Source organism: Lonchura striata, chromosome 4, assembly GCF_050655825.1.
Source record: "Lonchura striata isolate lonStrDom1 chromosome 4, ASM5065582v1, whole genome shotgun sequence".
Lineage (NCBI taxonomy): Eukaryota > Metazoa > Chordata > Aves > Passeriformes > Estrildidae > Lonchura > Lonchura striata.
The window spans coordinates 14,482,184-14,501,124 of NC_140706.1; the positions used below are offsets into that span (position 1 = coordinate 14,482,184).

Sequence of the window (18,941 nt, forward strand, 5' to 3'; positions counted from 1 at the left end):
AAGCACAAAATCAAAAGAAAGAAATATCGCAGATATTCAGAACAACTATGTCTCACTCCGCTCCTGTGTGTCATGATGAACATTGTCTTATCATGAACTATAAAAGTCTTCAAAAGCTTTCTTATTATTAAGACATCAGTACATGTATTAAGAAGGAACAGTCAGAGCTATGTTCAACAGCACAGTATATAGATTTGACCTTAGTTAACATTAGTACCTGAGATCAGTTTAAAAAAGCAGGTTTCAGGAATTCAAAGTACAACACCTACTCTGAGCTCCAAATAAAACCAATAGCCCAGAAATGTTCACCTATACAAGGAAAAAAGAATCTGCTATGTATAACAAAGTACAGTGGTCTCCTTTCAACTTGTGTTTTGGGTGGATTGTTTAGATTTGCTTGCTTAAAAAAAAAAAAAGAAGTTGCAGATCAGCTCCAAGTTACCATTGCATAAACAATGCTATATGGAGCTAAGTGTATTAAGTCCGATCTGAACACTGTAAACTCAGCTACAGTTCCACATGATGGCTATACTGACTCCAGAACCATGTTATGCTGGTAAACAGTGCAGCTGTTTGCAGCTGGAATTATCAGTAATTCCCACCAGATTGAAGCTGACTTCCTGAAATCCACCCTTTCATAGATGCTTGAATCTCTGAACCATGCTATCCCTCAAAAACCTATTCTCACGCTTGGCAAGATACATGAATGCACTCCTGCATCTGAATGAAGAATTAAAACCATGTGGAATCCTGCCTACTATGGAACACAGCCCAGACACACAGACCCAGCTTTGGTCTTACACAAGCTATAGGTGACCATGAAGCCAGACACACTGGATTACCCAGGGTGACAGCAGGTAAGGGGCTGCAGTTATCAGAAGACATCAGCAGCAGGTGTTGCTCACACACACATACAGATGTGTGAGTCTGCAGACTGGCTAGGAAGTGATTCAACAAAATGAACAGCAGTGTAGGTTTGTTTACTGGTTCAAAGGACTAAACCAACATTTGCCAGCTCTAAGAGCTGGAGTGTGGGTGACTATGTTGCAGGCAACATGCACACAGTATGATATATTCTTAAAAAAACAAACTTCAATGTCTCACAGAAGGAGTATGGCTGAAAGAGGGAATTATTCCTAACACAGAATAACATGGACAACCCACAATTTAAAAGCCAGCTGCTTAGAAAACTACAGCTGAATAGCCTGAAAAATTACTCTTTCCAAGTTCTCCAGTTTAAATTTTTAAATCTCCATTTTTGCTGCACAAAAATCAAAACATACAGGAAGAAACCCTAGCAAGATGTATGAATAAGCAAGAAACAGTGTAGTAAAAATTTTCACAATAATATAAATACCTTGTCAGTTCTCAAGGTACTTTCTAGTTCTTCTGTCAACTTTGGTAAGGCTGCATTATTACCTAATGAAATACAAATATGTTAAAATTATCAGAATACATTATTTACAGCATTTATCTCATACTACAGTAGAATTTTACTTCCGAGTACCTCATGAATATGGCACATAAATTTAAACCCTTCCTGTGAACAACAGAAACAACAGCCAGTCTGTTTACAGCAAACCAGCTCAATAAAACCCAAACCTGGCATCTGCAAGAACACAAGTATTGCTATGTTTTCCTTAAATACAAAAGGCTTGGAAAATATGGGATATCAGGATTTAACACAGCTTACTTATGAATTCTGACTTTGGCTTTTTTTCTTGCTTATTTATGTATTCTAACTTTGGTCTTTTCTTCTCGCTTTTCCTTCAAAAAGAAACCATTAACAAAATTTTTTAGATCAAATTCCAAACAGCAAACTACCTCTGTATTAATAAATGCAGAACTAAGAGTTAATATTAAGAATATATTTTGCTTTAAGTGACAATTAGGTTTAAATCTGTCAGCTCTAGAACCATAATCAACTGAAAACGTTCAATTTCTACAGAGACTGAAAACTCAGTAGTTCTTGTTAGCATCAAAACAGTTTCATAAAATCATAACACCCCTTCCCATTTCATTCACTAGGAGAACAACTGTATGCTTGTAATATCTTAAGAACAAGCCATGGCAACAGCATAAGTCACATGAGTTTTACAGCGTTTTCAGAAACCTATTTCAGAACCCTGTTTAGAAAGCTTTTCCTAAACAAAAAGAAATACTTACAACATGATAATTCACCAATGATGCATGCAAAGTGATTACATGATGGTTGCAGTTCACAGAAAAAGTACCATTACCATTTATAAAACCTACATCAATGGACAAGGATTGAAGCAAGCACTGAGACAGGAATACTTTACTGTGCAGTATTTTACACTTTCATGGCTCATTTGCTTCTTGTATAAACAGCAAATAACATTTTCCAAGCTTACAAAACCAGCACCTTTCCTAGAAAAATTCCTAAAATCCCAGAATCTGCAGAGACAGCTTTCTCAACGCAAATGTCAATAAAACTAGTGAATAAAGCCAGCCTTTAAGAAACTGGGCCTAAATCCACATTATATATTTTTTTTAATTCTAGCACAGATAGACATAAGATTTAAAAAACAGTACTTGATCAGCATCGTTTCACTTCGTGTGACATAAATAGATTTTTCTACAGTTTAATTTCCACAAAATTTATAATGAAGTCACAACCTTGATTTCATTGCAGCATCTACACAATTCATTAATGTTCAATAAACCTGGTGCTTCAGCTACTTCAGAGGGTCAAAGAAATGCAAGGTCAAAAGTAGTAGGATGTTCATTACACTGTATTTTAGGAACCAGCAACCATGCAGATTCACTTCAAATGTCAGCATAGAAAAATAGATCTGGATATAGAGTATGATATCCTTAATACCATATACTATCATTTTCTATTTAAAATAGACATCTACTGCTCACTTAAAATACCTATTTAGGATAACTGGCCGATTCCTTTGTAACACGAAGCAGAACCATTTCAAGTGTATTCATATAAGACAAAATTAAGTGTAATATATTGAATCTGAACATGACCACTAAATAATAGCCCAGAGAAAATCTGCAGTCGTGATTAAGAATGGCCAATCTTAACCTTCAAAATTATGAACCTATCTTTCTAAAATGATGAACAGATGCCAAAATGAAATGCATCCTCTTTCCTAAAAAAAATTTTGAATTTTGCAACACATTAATAACAAAACCCATGTGTACTTCCACAATAATTACCCCTTGCAAATAACTTTAGATATTGGCTGACAACTTTAAGTCAATGTATTTTAGTAATTTCTTGCACTGAAATATTTGTTTTCCAACACAACTCAGGTAATTGTGCTCAGTTGGTCTTGTTCACCCAGAATCACATGCTTATTTGTCACCAATTCTTAAGTGTATTAATAACCATTTTGCAACTAACAAAGAAGTGAGGTATATCTAAACAGTACAAGTTATTCCTAACTATAATGGTAAAAAGCATCCGTTTATGACAACTTATGAACTGAAGAATTAAAAAAAAAAAAAAAGAAATCCTCACCTGAATTAAAGGTTGCATTATTTTTCTGAAAAGTAACTTCAATGCCAGTATCACCTGTTTTGACCAAGTTGGTTTTCTCATCACTGTCATATAGCTTTTCTACATGCAATGAAGTGAGGTCCCTTTTTTTCCCTAGTTCTGCTTCTATTGTTACTTCACCATGGTTGGTGTTTACAGTCACTTCATTTGCAGAAACTAAGGAAAGAGCCTGTGTCTTAGGCAGGGGAGTCCTTATTTCAGATAAGTCACTTTCTAGAAGTACGTTCGAATTTAATTTATAGTTTACATCCTTTACAGCTTCACTCTCTTTCTCTGCTTCTGAAATTGTACTGGAGAGCTCCGATGTAATGCTCCCACACAAAACATCTTCCTCTTGCTCATTGTCCTCACCTGCCTCTGGGGAAGGACTGTCAGCAGTCTCTGTACTAATCTCCACACAAAGGGCCTCATCTACACTCATGAGGTTCACTGCATTTTCATCTGTTTCTGTGATTTCACTGTCTACTGTGGCCTGAGATGCTGCCAATTCTATCCTCACCCCACTCTCATGTGTCTCGTTCTCTCTACCAACAAGCAAAGAATTCCCGCTTTTTTCTGGGCCTGTAGTTGAAAGAATGCATTCAATCTGGTTAGCAGTATTAAAAATTTCTTCACTTTTGTCTTTTACTTCTGTAGTCTCAGTAGCAAGTTGACTTTCTTCTATGACTGTGAAGGTGAAGAGACTATCACATTCTTCCATTGTGCTCAGAGTGATCACTGCCCCCTCCTCCTTATCTTCTATATTTGAAGCAGTGTGTTTATCTTCACTGTCCGTTGCAACTTGTAGAACAGGAGCTCCACATTCTCCCACAAAAATCACAGAACCTTTGCTCTTCCCATCTGCATTGAAAGCAGTTAGGCCAAATTGTTCATCTACAGTTGCAGTGGGCTCCACCACCCTACATTCCTCTGATGCATTTGGAGAGAGAATGGCACCTTCATCTCCTGCTACGATGAGCTGACTTTCAGCTTGTGGTGCTGCACTGATCAGGACTATCTCACATTCTTCTGTCATGCTTGTAGTGATCATAGCAGCTTCACATCTTCCTTCCGTTTCTGAAGCAGTGAGACTGTTTTCATCTTGCACCGCTACACTAGACATAGGAGATTCAAAACATTCTGCTGTACTTGTAGAGATCATTAGTGTTTCATTCTTTGACTCCGTGTCTGAGATATGCTGAATCACCTCTTCCGTGACTTCACTTGACATTAGGATTACTTGTTCTTCCACAACACTTGTAGAAATCATAGCACACTCATCCTTTTCTTCCTTCCCACTAGCAGTTGGGTGACTTCCATCATCACCATTATCATCTCCTCCTGTGCTGGATTCACTAGGCATGGGAACCTCATATAACTCCATATCTACAGAAACCATAGTATTCTCACTCATTTCTTCTGTTTTCACAGAGGGGAGCTGACCATCATATTCAATAGCTGCACTTGACATCGGAGCCTCAAATTCCTCCACAATACTGGTGGAAATCATAGTGCACTCATCTTTCTCCTGCTTACTGCTGTAAGTATTCACACACTCTTTAAACTCTGTAGCTGTGCTGGGCATAGGAACTGTGTCTTCAGTGTCTATTAAGATCATAGAGTTTTCCCCACTTTCATTTACTCTTTCAACAGCAAGAGGACCTTCTTCAGCATCTGTGGCTGAATGTAAAGGAGCATCTTCCACTGTGCTGGTAGAGATGACATCACCTTTTACCTTTACTTCTCTATCAGCAGGAGTATGAGAAGTATCATCCTTCTTTGGAACTGCACTACTTATAGAGGCATCAAGTCCTCTGCTGTCAAAGAAATTCATGGCTTTCTCATGTTTGTCTTCAGCACTGAACTGTGTCTTATCTTGCACTGCCATAGCACTAGTCATGGGAGCCTCACATTCCTCAGCATCTGAGGGAAGCAAGGTACCTTCACACTTTCCTGTCTGTGCAGCTAGGGCACCCTCATCTGCAGCACTTGCACTGGTCACGCTGCTTTCAACAATGCCTTTATCATTTCTGCAGTCTGTGTCACAATTAGCTTCTTTCTCTGCACTTGTCATGCTGTTGACAGTAAGCTTATTTATATCTGTGCCAGCCACTCCTGACTCAGCTTCCATTTGTTCAGCAACTATGCAGATAATGGAACTTTCACCTTCTTCTGCACCTATACAAATTAGTGCACTTTCGCTTTCCACTCCTGTACAAGTAGAAGCATGCTCATTTTCTTCATTTCCTCTTCCTGTACTGGACACAATATCCTCACCTTCTTCATCCTCTTCTTTTGAGCCTGTACTAGTTACAAAACCTTCATCATCACACAGACCTACACTCACTGTAGTGATACTGGCTTCTTCCTTTGCCCTTGTACTGTCCATTAGACTTTCACATTTTTCAGTTTCTAAACAAACTACAAATCCCTCGTTGCTGTCTTCTAGCCCTGTGCAGACTGCTGAAATTTCAGCATCATCTTCTGGGGTTATGCCTGTGCTGGTCACTGCACTTTCACCATTTACAGTGTCCTCAGATTTGTCACCACTAGTTCCAGCTGTAGCACTGTTGTTTGTGACCACTGCAACACATGCACCAGTTACAGTGTTTTCTCCTTGGGTATCTGTATCAGTCACAGAGCAGATGATGAAGTTATGACCTCTTTCTTCTGCACCTGTGCAAGTCACAGTACCTTCATGTTCTTTTACTTGGCCAGCTGTCACACTGCCCCTAAATTCACCTGAATTATCAACACTGGTTGACCCTTCACCTGTTTCTGTTCCTGCACTAGTTACAGCTCCATCGCTCTCCATTTCACCTAAGCAGGACACAGAACTTTCAAATTTGCCTGTATCTACACAAGTTGAGGTATTTTGCTTTTCTTCAGAGCCTGCACTAGTCACAGCATCATCTTTTTCTTCTGTCCCAGCACTATTCACACTGTCTTCAATTTCTACTCCACTTGGGTTCACTGAATCCTTACCACTTTCTTCTGCATCAACCATGGTACTGTCACCATTTTCTTCTCCTTCTGTACTTGTTAGGAAGCTTTCACTTTCTGCTAATCCTTCAGTGACAACACTGCCACCACCTTCTTCAGCTGCTGCAACAGTACAGTCACCAATATCTGCTCCTGTGACAAAACTGCAGCCCTCACTATGTTTTACCCACATGCCTGTTGTGAAACCTTCATCAGCTTCTATGCTTGTGCATATTACTGTCACCTCACTTTCTTCTGAGCAAGTGGTTGTAGCATCACTGTCCTTTCCAGAATGTGATGTACCCTCAGCTCCTTCTCCTCCTGTACTAGTTGCCATTGCAGTGCTCTCAGTGATCTTTTCTGTGCTAGTTCCTATCACACTGGCAGGAGATTTTTGTAGGCTGCTATACGACAAACTGAGTTTACTACTTCCTGCACTGGTACCTACAGCATTACTTTCATTTTTGTCTTCCATGCTAACCACATTAGTCCCTTCTTGCCCATTAGCTATAACAGAGCCTTTGAAACTTTCCTCAGGAACTCCTTCAGGCACTAAAACAGAGGAAGACTGGATCATATCATCACTGTCATGCACCTTGTTCTTTTCCACACTATCCATCATTGTGCTTCTTTCTCCCTTTGTGGAAGGATCTATATTCAAGCATTCTCTTCCTTTTCTTCTTGGTGTAAGTTCTTTTGTTCTTACATTTCCATAATCTTCAGTTATGCCAGACATCAAGTTTTCCTCTTTTCTTTTTAACTTCCTGCATTGAGAGCCTTCTGATTTTGCTGCTTCATTGTAATCTTTTCGCCTACATAACCCAGCTGTACTGTCTCCCATTGCCTGTTCATCAGGCCGGGACACCTCATTAACTTTTTCCACTCTGTTTGCCACAATGGTGTTGTCACCATCATTTTTCATGACAGAACTCGGCACTGCACGATCTTGCTCCTGTACAACCTGTGCTGTATCATTCTTCAAAAGGAAAGCATCTTCCAATAAGGAAGTTCCATCTGAATTGTGGCATTCTTTAGACGTCGTACCTAAAGAATCTGTAGAGATATCCATATCCATGGAGTTTGCATTAGCAGCATCTTCTCTTGAAGAATTAATTGCTAAAGGAACATCGTCTGAATTAGAATTTATCACAGTTCTTAAATTCTTTGGTCTTCTGCTATCTTTTGAAGCCTGATCCTTACTAGATGCATTCTTTAAGGTTCTACCACTTGTTTCATACACAATACTTGTTTTATAAGCCCCTTGTTTACTGGGACCTTGAGCCATGGAAGCTTTTTTGGACAAAGGGTCTAAGGCACCAACTTGTTTATTTGAAGTATCTTCTTGTTCAACAGTTTTTTCAGCTGCAGGCAGAAACTGTGATTCACAGGCTTCAGGATCTGCCAAGCTGTGTTTTAACTCCTTATTTGAGACAGAACGAGATCCTTTTTGTTTTACTGCACATTTGGCATCTGTGGCTTGGAGAGAGTTTTGAATGCTTTTTCCATCAATTTTAGATGCTTCCTGTGCTTTTGTTTTTTTCAAATCAAGTTCAATCAGCTCTTCCTCATGACCAGCATGCAAGTCATTATTCATGGTTGCCTTTTGAGGGGCTGGAACCTGGTTGCTTTCAGTTGTGCTAGCTGATTGTTTTTCTTCCTTAAGTAAATCTTGGTTTGATATGTTGCCTTTCCTATTTTCACAGGATACCTTCTTGCTTTGTTTTTTATCTACTGCCATTGTGACATTAGATAATCTTTCATGCCCACTCTCCATTTCTTTAGTATCTTTATCTTCCAATTTGATGTTCTCTTCCTTTTTCTTTATTTCCTTGTTGCTGTGCTTTAAGTTTCTGCTTTTATGACCTTCAGCAGAGAGCCTTCTTTCTAGTTTGGAATTACTTAAATCTTTATCACTTCTGTATTTCTCTTTTACAGCCCCTTTTTCTCCAGAATGTAATTTAACTCTGTGACTAAAGTCTTTTTGTGATCCCTGAGTTGACTGTGGGCCACTTGCAAGTTGAAACTCAGCACCACCCTCCTCCAAACCTTTATCTTCATTCCTGGATTTGTGCTGTTTATCTGAATCATTGTATTCCATGCTCTTATCTTTGTCTAGTTTCTGTCCAGTGTCTTGTTTTGTTAATTCCTGTAATTCTGTTTCAGATGCTTTGAACTGTTTACTGTGACTCTTTGACTTGGACTTTAACAAAACCTTGTCTTCTGCAAGGCTCTTAGATCTTCGTCTGTCTTTATGAACACCATCTTCAAGTTTTACATTACTATCAGAGTTAGTTGATTCTATTTCATGTTTATCTTCTGAATAGCTTTCGCTCCTTTTGTGTGATGCTGAACCAGGTTGCTTTGAGGCACTTAGGGAATCCTTCTGTGGTTTAGAATCACTCAAGGACCTTTTAGTCTTATATTCCGCTCTTGGTTTGTCTGTTGAGAGATGTCTGTCTTTTTTGTTTTCTTTCCGCAGCAATTCTTCAGCTTTTAAGGTTGATTCAGAAGGGTTTTTACCATCTTTTCCTGTTACTGATACTCTCCGTTCACTTCGGTGTTTACTTTTTCTTTCACATTTGTCATCGGAGGAAACCTTTATTTGTTGATTATGTTTCTGCCCACCATCCTCTCCTTTCAAACTTCGCTCAAATGAATGAAGGTCAGCATCTTCACCTGACTTGTGAATACCATCTCCTTTATATTTGTGCTTTAAAGGAAGTTTATCTTCTAAAGCAGTTCTTTCCTTTTCATTTTTGTCTCTGTAAGACTTGGCTTCTTTTTTGGCAGAATTTCTCATATGTTGAATTTCTGTGTCAGTATCTTTTTTGGGGTGTTTTTCATTCTTAGATATGGATTTCTGCTTCGGTGGTTCTTCGGTATTGACTTCTGCTTTATCCAGTTGTTTCTTTGCATCCCTTGTTTCGCTGTCCTGCTGAGCTCCTTCAGACTGAAGAGAAGTGGAGGTTTTTCTTTTATGTTCTTTTTCTGCTTTAGAATCACATTTGCTTTCCTCAGCTGAATGTCCCCATTCTGAAAGTCTTCTAAGTTGTTTACAGATTTCATTTTTTCCATGATTGTGCTTCAATTCTTTGGAAGAATTTTTTTCATAGGTCTACAAAAGAGATTTTTAAAAAAATATATAAATATACATTACACAATTCCCTCACTTATGTGCCTGAACAGAACTGGCAAACAAGCACAAAATCTTGAAAAAAGCCTTAGCACAATAGGGAATACACTTAACATTGTAATAAAAATTCATTTTAGCCAGGAAATGAAAATTGCCATTTTCCTTTTAGCTATATGCTATAGTGGAAAAACTGAAATCAGAACAAGTTATCCTTAAGCTGTCTGAACTTTATTATTTTTTCTTCATAAGATAATTTTTCTAGTGTTACTATAAAAGGTTTTTGAATAGACAATCACAATTTCAAGTACTCTGTAAGCTACTTTAAATAGCTATTATGCCATCTGGTAAAACAAAACTGTAACTAAAAATCTGAAACTAAACAACACACCAAAACCTAAAAAAGCTGCATCTAGATTTCTACTTGACCTTCTGCTCTTTTTAAAAACTCAGCATGCTTCACAGATTAGGGCTCAAACTGCATCTCAGGTTCTACTACAACATGCATCAGCACTGAAGCCACATTTCAGTGGCTACTGGAATTCAGAAAACATTATTACAGTGATGTCAGATCACTAATACAACTAAAGGAACAGGCAGGGAAAAACTTATGAGTGAGAACGAATGCAATTATATGCAGCTTGGTGTGGACATATGAAAGAGTACTACCAGAATTAAAAGGAAGATCGTAAGATTTATCCTTAAGGGACACCTACCTCATTTGTCTTTTGCATTTCTTTTGAATCTTCTTCAGATGGCTCATTTTTCTTTCTGCAGCTATCTTCAGCATGCCTGAAACAGGTATTTGGACAATTTAACAAAGAACAATTGGTACTAGCCTAACACTACTTCACAAACTTTCTGCTTTCAAAGCTGAACACGAGAGAGAAATGCCCACTAAAAATACAGAAACTGTGCATGATCACCAAACTTCTGACTAACCTATTCACCCAGGCTATCTTCACTTGCAAAATTATATATATCAGTTTCAAAAATACCCTGAATACCAGTGCTTTTAAGCAGTATTAGTATGACATTGGTACTGTTGTGTCCCAGTAAAATGGCTAAGAGTCCTCCTTGCCCCATATTTACCTATATGTAGACAGTTATGCACAAAGGTACGTACCTACACGAAACATCTATCTAAAGATGAAACCAACTTGACTTGCCTATTAGATGCACAAACATGTAAAAGCTCTCCATTCTCACACCTTTATTACCATTCTGTGAAAAACCACAAAGACTGCTACTGCAGTCTGAGCTGCAACATATTGAATCAGCTGTAATTTTTCTGCCAGAATTTAATGTTTATTAGTAACAATATTATGCAAATATTTTAAGAAAAAACTGTTTAAATGGATAAGCTAAGCACAAAGTTGAAAATAACCTTTCCAATCCACAAAAATTAATATTCAAAACATTAAGTGCTTTTGAGCATATACATAAATACCTTGAATCTCTTTTTCTTTTTCTGCTCAGGGCCACTTTTTTTTCCAAAAATTTCTGTTCTTTAAGCACATCCTTAATGCTGGTACCAGTTGTTTTTGACTCTAGACTTTTTGATGAAGGTTCTTCTAATTGTAAGCCACTTTTTCCTAAAATAACATACAAATGGTGAAATACATACACATCATTATATTAATGCTTCAGCTATAAACATGACAGAAAGCAGTACAAAGAGTATTCAAGTGTAGCAGAGAATAGCAGCTAGGTGTTAATTAACCTTAAGCAGTGTAATGCATATATGAAAAAGTGAAGATGAAATTTTGTATTAATACTTTGCAGTATAATTTTTTGTTACATCACTGTTGAGATGTTGGGCTATTAAAGGAAGGAAATTACTATATCCATATATGACCATTATTCAAAGCTGAATGTTTTATTTAATAGAGGGAAAGCAAGAGCAGGATGTGGGCTACTCACAGCTTTTCTTCTCATACCTTTAGCATTCTGATTTCCAGGTTTTAGGGATTTCGTCTTTTCTGCAGCCTTCTGTTTACGTTTTTCTTCAAGTCTCTCTCTGTTAATTCGTCTTCTAAGGAGTCTCTCTTCTTTTTCTTTGGCCTAGAGACACAAAACCAAAGAAAACAATTTATCATTCTTTGACTACAAATATAAGTCTAAACCCCATAGAAAACAGAACACTGTAGACTAAGGCAAACTAAAACATAAATACATGTTAGAAATAATATAAAAGTTAATATTATCCTCTTAATATTTTTGTGAAGTTAATTAGTGAGTTGCAGAATTTCCTTGCTGCTCAACACTGCAGACTGAAGCTATGCAACCTTCTCCAAGAACGTATGTTTTATCTGTATGTATATACAATAGATACATATTTGTTATAAGTATAAATATATGTATCTGGCCAACAGAGAAAATCTAAAAGAACTGCTGCTCCCTCTTCTCTGTGCTGGCACTTCTGCCACAGAACAGAGTGCACATGCTTAAATCTGTTTCCATTCTCATTGGCTGCAGACTTGCTACAAACTACTGATTTCATGGTCAGCAAGGAGTATATTTGTGAAGAGCTGAAGTAACGAAGTAGCCTGCAGTACTCAACACAAGCCTGACCTACTAAAAAACACCACTGAAGGCAGGCTGCAGGTAGATATACAATACATTTTTCATCCAAATTGTCATGGTATTTTGGCAGGAGGGGAAGGAGATAGAAAATTCTGTCATTGCTTTACTATAACCAGCAGAGCAAAGTGCTGTGCTGGAAAGCAGATCATGCCATACTAATGGAAACCTGAAGAAAAAAGAGCTGTAGAACAATGAGAAAAAAAAAAAAATAAGGGAGAAGAAACTGAAGTCTCCTCCTTGCACAAACCATCGCCAAACCAGAAGTGGAGTTTCTGCTCTAGAAAGTTTTGGGGCCAGAACGTGAGCAGTAGCAAAACCCGCACTCACAATGGACTGACGGCGCTGTTCTACGGTTCGTTCATCGTCAGAATCACTGAAGTATTTGGAGTACAGGAAAGGCTTGCGAACATATGCGTGGCGAACAGGCTTGGCTTTCCCATCGCTCAGCTCGTTCGCATGGGGCTTCGTCTTACTTTGACTGTTTTTCTCCTCTTCATCTAAGGAAAGGTTGGTGAGTGTAGAGATATACTGATAAATTAGGACAGTGCTTTCAACAAAACTTTTAAGAAGGCAAAGCTACTCAAAATGTATCAACCATTATTTACTCTGAAACCATAAACAGTTAATAAACCTAAATCCTTTTAGTATCAAAATATCTAGATTATGAAAAAATCAAAAGTGCATTGACGTGTTTGTGTACATCATTCAGCCAAAAAATTGCATGACACAAGCCAAGTAATAAACCCGCTTACCCCCCTTGCCTCTAATCCCACTACCCCTTTACACATAGTATTTAGTAGCTAGTTATGCGTGAGAAGCCTATGTAATTTCTTCTATGTATTAAATTTTAGTTATCTCCACACCAAAAATATCAGTACAGTATTTGAGTACATAAAAACTAGTTGGATTAATGAAATACGTACACAAAACACACTGTTATTTACACACATCTAAGTATTAATCAAGTAAAAATACATAAATATATTTCAGTTTTATCAGGATTACTAGAAATAGTGCAATACTGTATAAATTATTTGTATTCACAAAACATACTTAAGGCTTGCTTTCCTTTCATAAATATTTAGTCATAACTGAACACAATCTGTCATCTTTCAAAGTAAGACCAAAGCCAGAGAATAACAAGCAATTCAGAGCTTCTAAATTATATTTTGAGAGCAGAAAAGGTAAGCTGTGAGCACACTAGAAAGAACTCATTCAGGTACTACAGCATTCTGCATTATAAAATGGAAAGTTTTATTAACTGCAGAAATCAGTCTGAAGTCTGTACTACACAGGCAGAACACAAATAGGCAACACAGTCAGTGAAATACTTGGTGTTTCTGAACTTTTAAAGCTAGATCCATTCCCGTTCTTTCTACTGTAGCCAAGCTCCTGAATCCTAAGGCTCTAAACCCAGTCTGGTCTACAACCACTACCCTGGGATCACAAAGCTCTCCAGTGTTATTCCAAGTTCATGGCAGCTGGGAGGGGAAGAAACCCCACAGAACAGTGACATTCACCATTAAGGGCTTTTGTCACCATGTAATACCGTAGCATAATAAACATTTACAGTATTTAGAGTAGACTGTATTATATGAATAAACATATTAAAAAAAGTACTCATCTTTTGCAAATGCACAAATATTATCCAGTTGACATTCAAAGCCTCTCTCATAGTAGGTACAATATTGCAAACTCTCAAATTTACAACACGGTATACTCAAGAAAAGCATTACATACTCTTTATTCTCAGTTAACAATGTAATTATTTTACCACCTGATGTGATCTCCCCCTCTTCAGTACTGTCAGAAATTACAGGCTCCTCTTCACTCTCCTCTTCAAAGGAAGAAAGGTCACTGGTATGGACAGAGCTGACTGTGATGTCACTGAGTACATCCATATCTGAATCTATTAACATATTTTCTTGCAAAGGAAAAAGTAAAAACAAAGAGCTGTAAGGCAGCATACCGAGTTTGTTAAACTTCTCCTACCAAAACATCAATTTTGTTACTGAAAACAAAACTATGTTAAGAATTAGAAATAAGAAAACAAAATCATAACACTGTAATTAAATAACCAGGCTAACTCTGGTTTATTCAAGATAAAAATCACTCTGAGGTAGAACTATGAACTTTAAATGAGGATTGAAACTGTCGAGAGAACTTGCCAGATTAAGATGACCAATCACACACCTGAGAAATCAAAGGTCATCTGACTCCTAATTCAGGTACCTCAGTTAAGAGAGATGGAGGAAATCCAACTGTCATTAGCAGACCAGTTTGCCAGAACTAGCAGAAAACTTACATTCCAAATATACTGATTCAATTGCTGAATTAACTTAAAAACCTCACTCATCTATATTTTCAGGAAGAGCATTGCCCACACCATACCTTCTTTAGTGCTTTCAGCTGTTTTATGTTTATTGCTATTTTTTTCTGGAACTAAGTGTTTCACTGGTTCTGACTCTTTTGCTTGCTTTTCTTCTTTTGACTTTGTAGTATCATCACTTTTCTTTGAATGATCAGATTTCTTGTCAAGTTTTTCCTTCTTTTCTTTCCTTCTTTCACTGCTCTCTGGTTTCTTGTCAAATTTATCCAATAATTTACTCTTTACATCTTCACTTTCCTGTGGAATATCTTTACTTGTAAACGTATTAGTATCCTTTGCTGAATGTTTTATTTCTTCATTTTGGCAGGGAAGCTCATTTAAATCTTCACACTTTGAAAGTGTTTCAGCCCCTTCTCCAGAAAGGTCACAAACTGCCTTTTCTTTGTCTGGCAAGTCCTCTGCATTTCTTTCTTTATCAGTGCTACCATCCACACTCTGCTGAGATGAGAGTTTTTTTGCAACTTTGTCATTGTTCTTGGGATTTGAGGTCTCTGTTGAAGCCCTGGAAGCACTAGCTTCTTGATTAAGAGAAGTTATTGTTTCCAAAATGGACATTGCATCACTAGCTACATTAGCACTTGGAGTTGCAGCAGAGACACCTTGAATAGTAAGAAAGAACAGAGTTTTACTTCACCCTAGTTTCCATAATTCTGTTCTGATAGAAGGTTAAATATATGAGAAAGAATAAGCACTCTACAAAATACACATACGTAACTAAAAAATTTGACTAATTTTGCCTAGAAAGATTTTGGCTAAAAAAAAAAAAAAAAAAAAAACGAACAAAAATATCCACGATGTGTTTGGGCAGGAAGCACTGTACAATTACCAGAGATCCATTTTGCACTGTGACACACCACTGTTCCCGAGCTCTGCCTACAGAAAGTGAGGAATGTCAATGGGAGTGACATCTGAACACAGCCCTTGTTCAACTTTACCAACATCCTAATTCAGATGACAACGTATATAATACATATTCTTTGTATATATATGTATATACACTGCAAGAGAAAGTTGATAGCTCACACCTCTAATATCTCCATAAATGTCATAGAAAATCAACTCAGCGTACTGACTATATAACAAGACTATCAGAAATACCTTATCACTTATCATTTTAGAACAAGCTTTGAAGACGAAGCATTAGGCAGAGTAGCACTGAGAACTGCAGCTGGCTTGTTAACCCATTTTAAAGGAAGTGGGCCCCACAGGATAAAGGCTTGGATTTAAATAAAGGTTACAAAGAGATGGATGGCTGTGAAGTCTCTTAGAACAGGAAAGAATGGACAATTACCTGCAGGAGTGTTTAGGAGTTGATACAGGTAATATTAGGACCTTAGCCATCCAAATTTTATGACACACAGCAACTGCACAGGGAACTGTCTCTTAAATAAAAAGCTGCATCATTGTTCTCTTACACATCTATGTCTTATCTGATCCTATAATACTGAGACCAGCTTTTCTCCCCACAATAAGCTGATCCCTCATAATCTCACCAGAAGTGAGTGAGTGACATGGTCACAGCGTGACATCTCTTTTGCCTTCTACATTTAAACATAGAGTAAGAGACAAGTGTTCTGGCATGCTGCTTGGAGCTCAGCTTGCTAATACTGATACTAACAGCATTATGGTAGCACAAAACCTAGTAAATGATTCTGCTCTCTTAAACACCATTCTTTTGTTAATATACTACTCAGAGAAATGGTAGAATACCTTGTACTGTAACTGATGCATCTGCTTTCTCCTCACTTGGAGATGTACTGGGGCCTGCCTCCTCTTTGTGATTCAATGTGGCTAAAAATTCATGGACAGCTTTTTCCACCTGAGGTCTGAATGTGTGGTTGATCTTTGGGTCCACAACCTGAGAAATAATTCTGTCAATTCCCGATTCCAACATTCCAGACCTGGAACAAAGTTACATAAATTAGTATGAAAAAATAGTTTTTAAGATCATTTAGATGTGCTCCAATGAAGCACCAATGTTTCCTGGGCATTTCCACAGCTATGCACTTAGCCTGTGCCTTACCCATAAGAAAAAATGTGCTAGAGAAACAAAACAATCCAAGCACATGGAATTAATACAAGCAGCCTGTTGTTACATCATTAGTGGTTACAAGTGTGATCAAACTGCAAAAACAGTATTTCTGGAAAAAATTTAGAAGAAACTTTGTATTAGGAATTACCATAGCAAAAAAGAGATGAATTACAGATGGTATGAGGCATAAATAACTACTAAACCACTCATCACTACCCTAAGTTACTTTCTGCCCAGTATTATGTGGCAGGTTCTGCAGCTTTATAGAACACATTTAGCCTTCAGTAAAATAAAAAAGAAAATCCACAGCTATAAAGCTTATCTTTTTAGACCCCTGTAGTCTTTTGTGGGACATATGACAACTCTTGTTGTCATTGCTTTTTTAACAAGAAAGAATAGTTGCTTCCTTCCCTACAAACCAAGCAGTCCTCAGTACAAGTTATCAATGGTACCACCACAGTACAGCTGATTAAGTTTGTCCCCAAATCCGAGGTTTGACCCAATTTAATGGCCAAACTCATGGTACTTTGAAGAAATTTCCTAATGTTTCTTTGAAAAGAAAGTCTGAAGGAACCTTCATGAAATAATGTCATATCAGGTTAAAGCGTCTGACAAAATTTTAACAATAACACCAGTTCTTAAAACCTCTTCTCTGTCCAGCTGTATTTAAATACATTTTTCTATTTTGTGACTTCAGCTTGATGCTCTGCAGAGTTTAGTCTGTGGAACGTTTCCCCTTAGCTCCAAAAATGATTATTGCAATTTTATTAACACCTCCCTTAAAAGAAAAAGCAAAGATAGCATTTAGCTAGGGAGTTACATCTCAAGTCAAAATCGAGTTTTCCACCCCTGCATAAACTTGGATCAGATCAAAGAACATCTGCAGTCTAATTCTGGCTAATACTGAGGGCAAGTTACTACCCCCAGTAGTATTCCATTTTCAACACTGAGAGGGGAAAACAACCCAACTTCTTCAAACATTTCTCTTAAGAAAGCAACCCACTTTACACAGACCCAGACCCTTTGTGACCTATCACAGTACACAAGCATATTCAGAGCAGCTCCAGAGCTGTCACTTACTTGAGAACCTGCTGCCTAATGTTATTTCTCAGCTGGTTCTTGTTGAGATGAGGACTCCAAGTATGAGTTGCCAAATGGTTGGAAACAAAGTTGTCAACGCGCTGTCTCAAATTCTGGTAGGCAGGCTAGAAAGCAACAGCAGAGAGGTTGGACGGGAAGGATCACGTACGTGGCTGGTTATCCTCCGGGAGGCCAGGCTGGTACAGCAAGGAGCCCCGTCGGAAGCCCCGGTGCTCCGCAGGCGCAGCCGCTGCCCTGCGGCAGCGCGTTAAGCACTGCCCCGCCGGGCCCTGCGCGAACCGGGCGTGTGTGACCGTGCGTGCACGGCCGGCCGGCCGCGCTCCCGCCGAACGCGGGCTCCGGCTTCGCTCCCCGGCCGCGAGCGGAGCCGGCCCCGCGGCCGCTCCGCACCGCCCGGCGCACCGCCCCGGGCCGGGCCCGTCCCGACCGCCCGAAGCCCGGGGAGCCCCCGAGCCTCCGCTCCCGCCCGCCCGCACCTTGGTGTCCACGTCGGCCAAGCAGTCGCGGCGGAACTGGTCGAAGAGCCCCTGGCTCTTGAGGTGGTTAACGATCATGGAGACCAGCTCGGGCTCGGCCGCGCCGCCCCCCGCGCCGGCCCCGGCCCCCGGCAGCGGCGGCGGCTGCTGAGGGGGCGGCGGCGGGGGCGGCGGGGGCTGCGGGTTGGTGGCCATGGGGGCGGCGGGGCGGCGGCTGCTGCCGGCGGTGCCGGCCGGGCCCCGGGACGGGGCTGCTCAGCGAGCAGCGGCGGCGCTGGCCCCGGAAGCGGAAGGGGACGGCGGGAGGAAGCGGCGAAGGGGGCAGGCGGAGGCGCCGCCGCCGAGAGCGGCGCCATCGGCGCGGGACGAGCACTGGCGCGGCCGCGCGCAGCCGCCGCGGGCCCTGCACAGGGGCGGAGGGGGCGGAGCCGCTCGCGGCCCCCGGGCCGGCGCGACCCCGATCCGCCGGGCCGAGGAGGCAGAGGAGAGCAGCGGCCGCGGCGCCGCTCGGCCTCCGCCCGCCGCGCACACGGCTCCCCGCGCGGCGCGGCCGCCGCCGGGCGCTGCGGGCACCGCGGGCGCGCCCCTGTCCCCGCCGCCCCGCGCCGCTGCTGCGCTCCCGGCGGCGCCGCGCGGCCCCGCCCTGCGGCCCGCCCCTTCCTGCGCCCGCCGCCATCGCGGTGCGGCGGCGCGCGCGCTTCCTCCCTCAGGGGCGGGGCGGCGCCGCG

The 18,941-nt window shown here is 40.2% G+C and overlaps 1 protein-coding gene across 2 annotated transcripts in view; it reads right to left on the reverse strand.

Moving 5' to 3' along the window:
- BOD1L1 (biorientation of chromosomes in cell division 1 like 1) overlaps positions 1–18,423 on the reverse strand; it is a 35,533-nt gene extending 17,110 nt beyond the window's left edge. For both annotated transcript variants that reach the window (XR_014954721.1, XM_021554410.4), the window contains exons 1-11: positions 18,214–18,423; positions 17,717–17,841; positions 16,315–16,505; positions 14,607–15,203; positions 13,993–14,139; positions 12,543–12,712; positions 11,570–11,693; positions 11,080–11,224; positions 10,346–10,421; positions 3,500–9,614; positions 1,358–1,419 (exon numbers count right to left, since the gene is read on the reverse strand). Coding sequence is in view for 1 of the 2 variants with exons in the window: in XM_021554410.4 (XP_021410085.2) it covers positions 1,358–1,419; positions 3,500–9,614; positions 10,346–10,421; positions 11,080–11,224; positions 11,570–11,693; positions 12,543–12,712; positions 13,993–14,139; positions 14,607–15,203; positions 16,315–16,505; positions 17,717–17,841; positions 18,214–18,408 (7,947 nt within the window). In the remaining variant the exon portion in view is untranslated. The remainder of the gene's footprint in view (positions 1–1,357; positions 1,420–3,499; positions 9,615–10,345; positions 10,422–11,079; positions 11,225–11,569; positions 11,694–12,542; positions 12,713–13,992; positions 14,140–14,606; positions 15,204–16,314; positions 16,506–17,716; positions 17,842–18,213) is intronic.
- Positions 18,424–18,941: the final 518 nt, after the last annotated feature.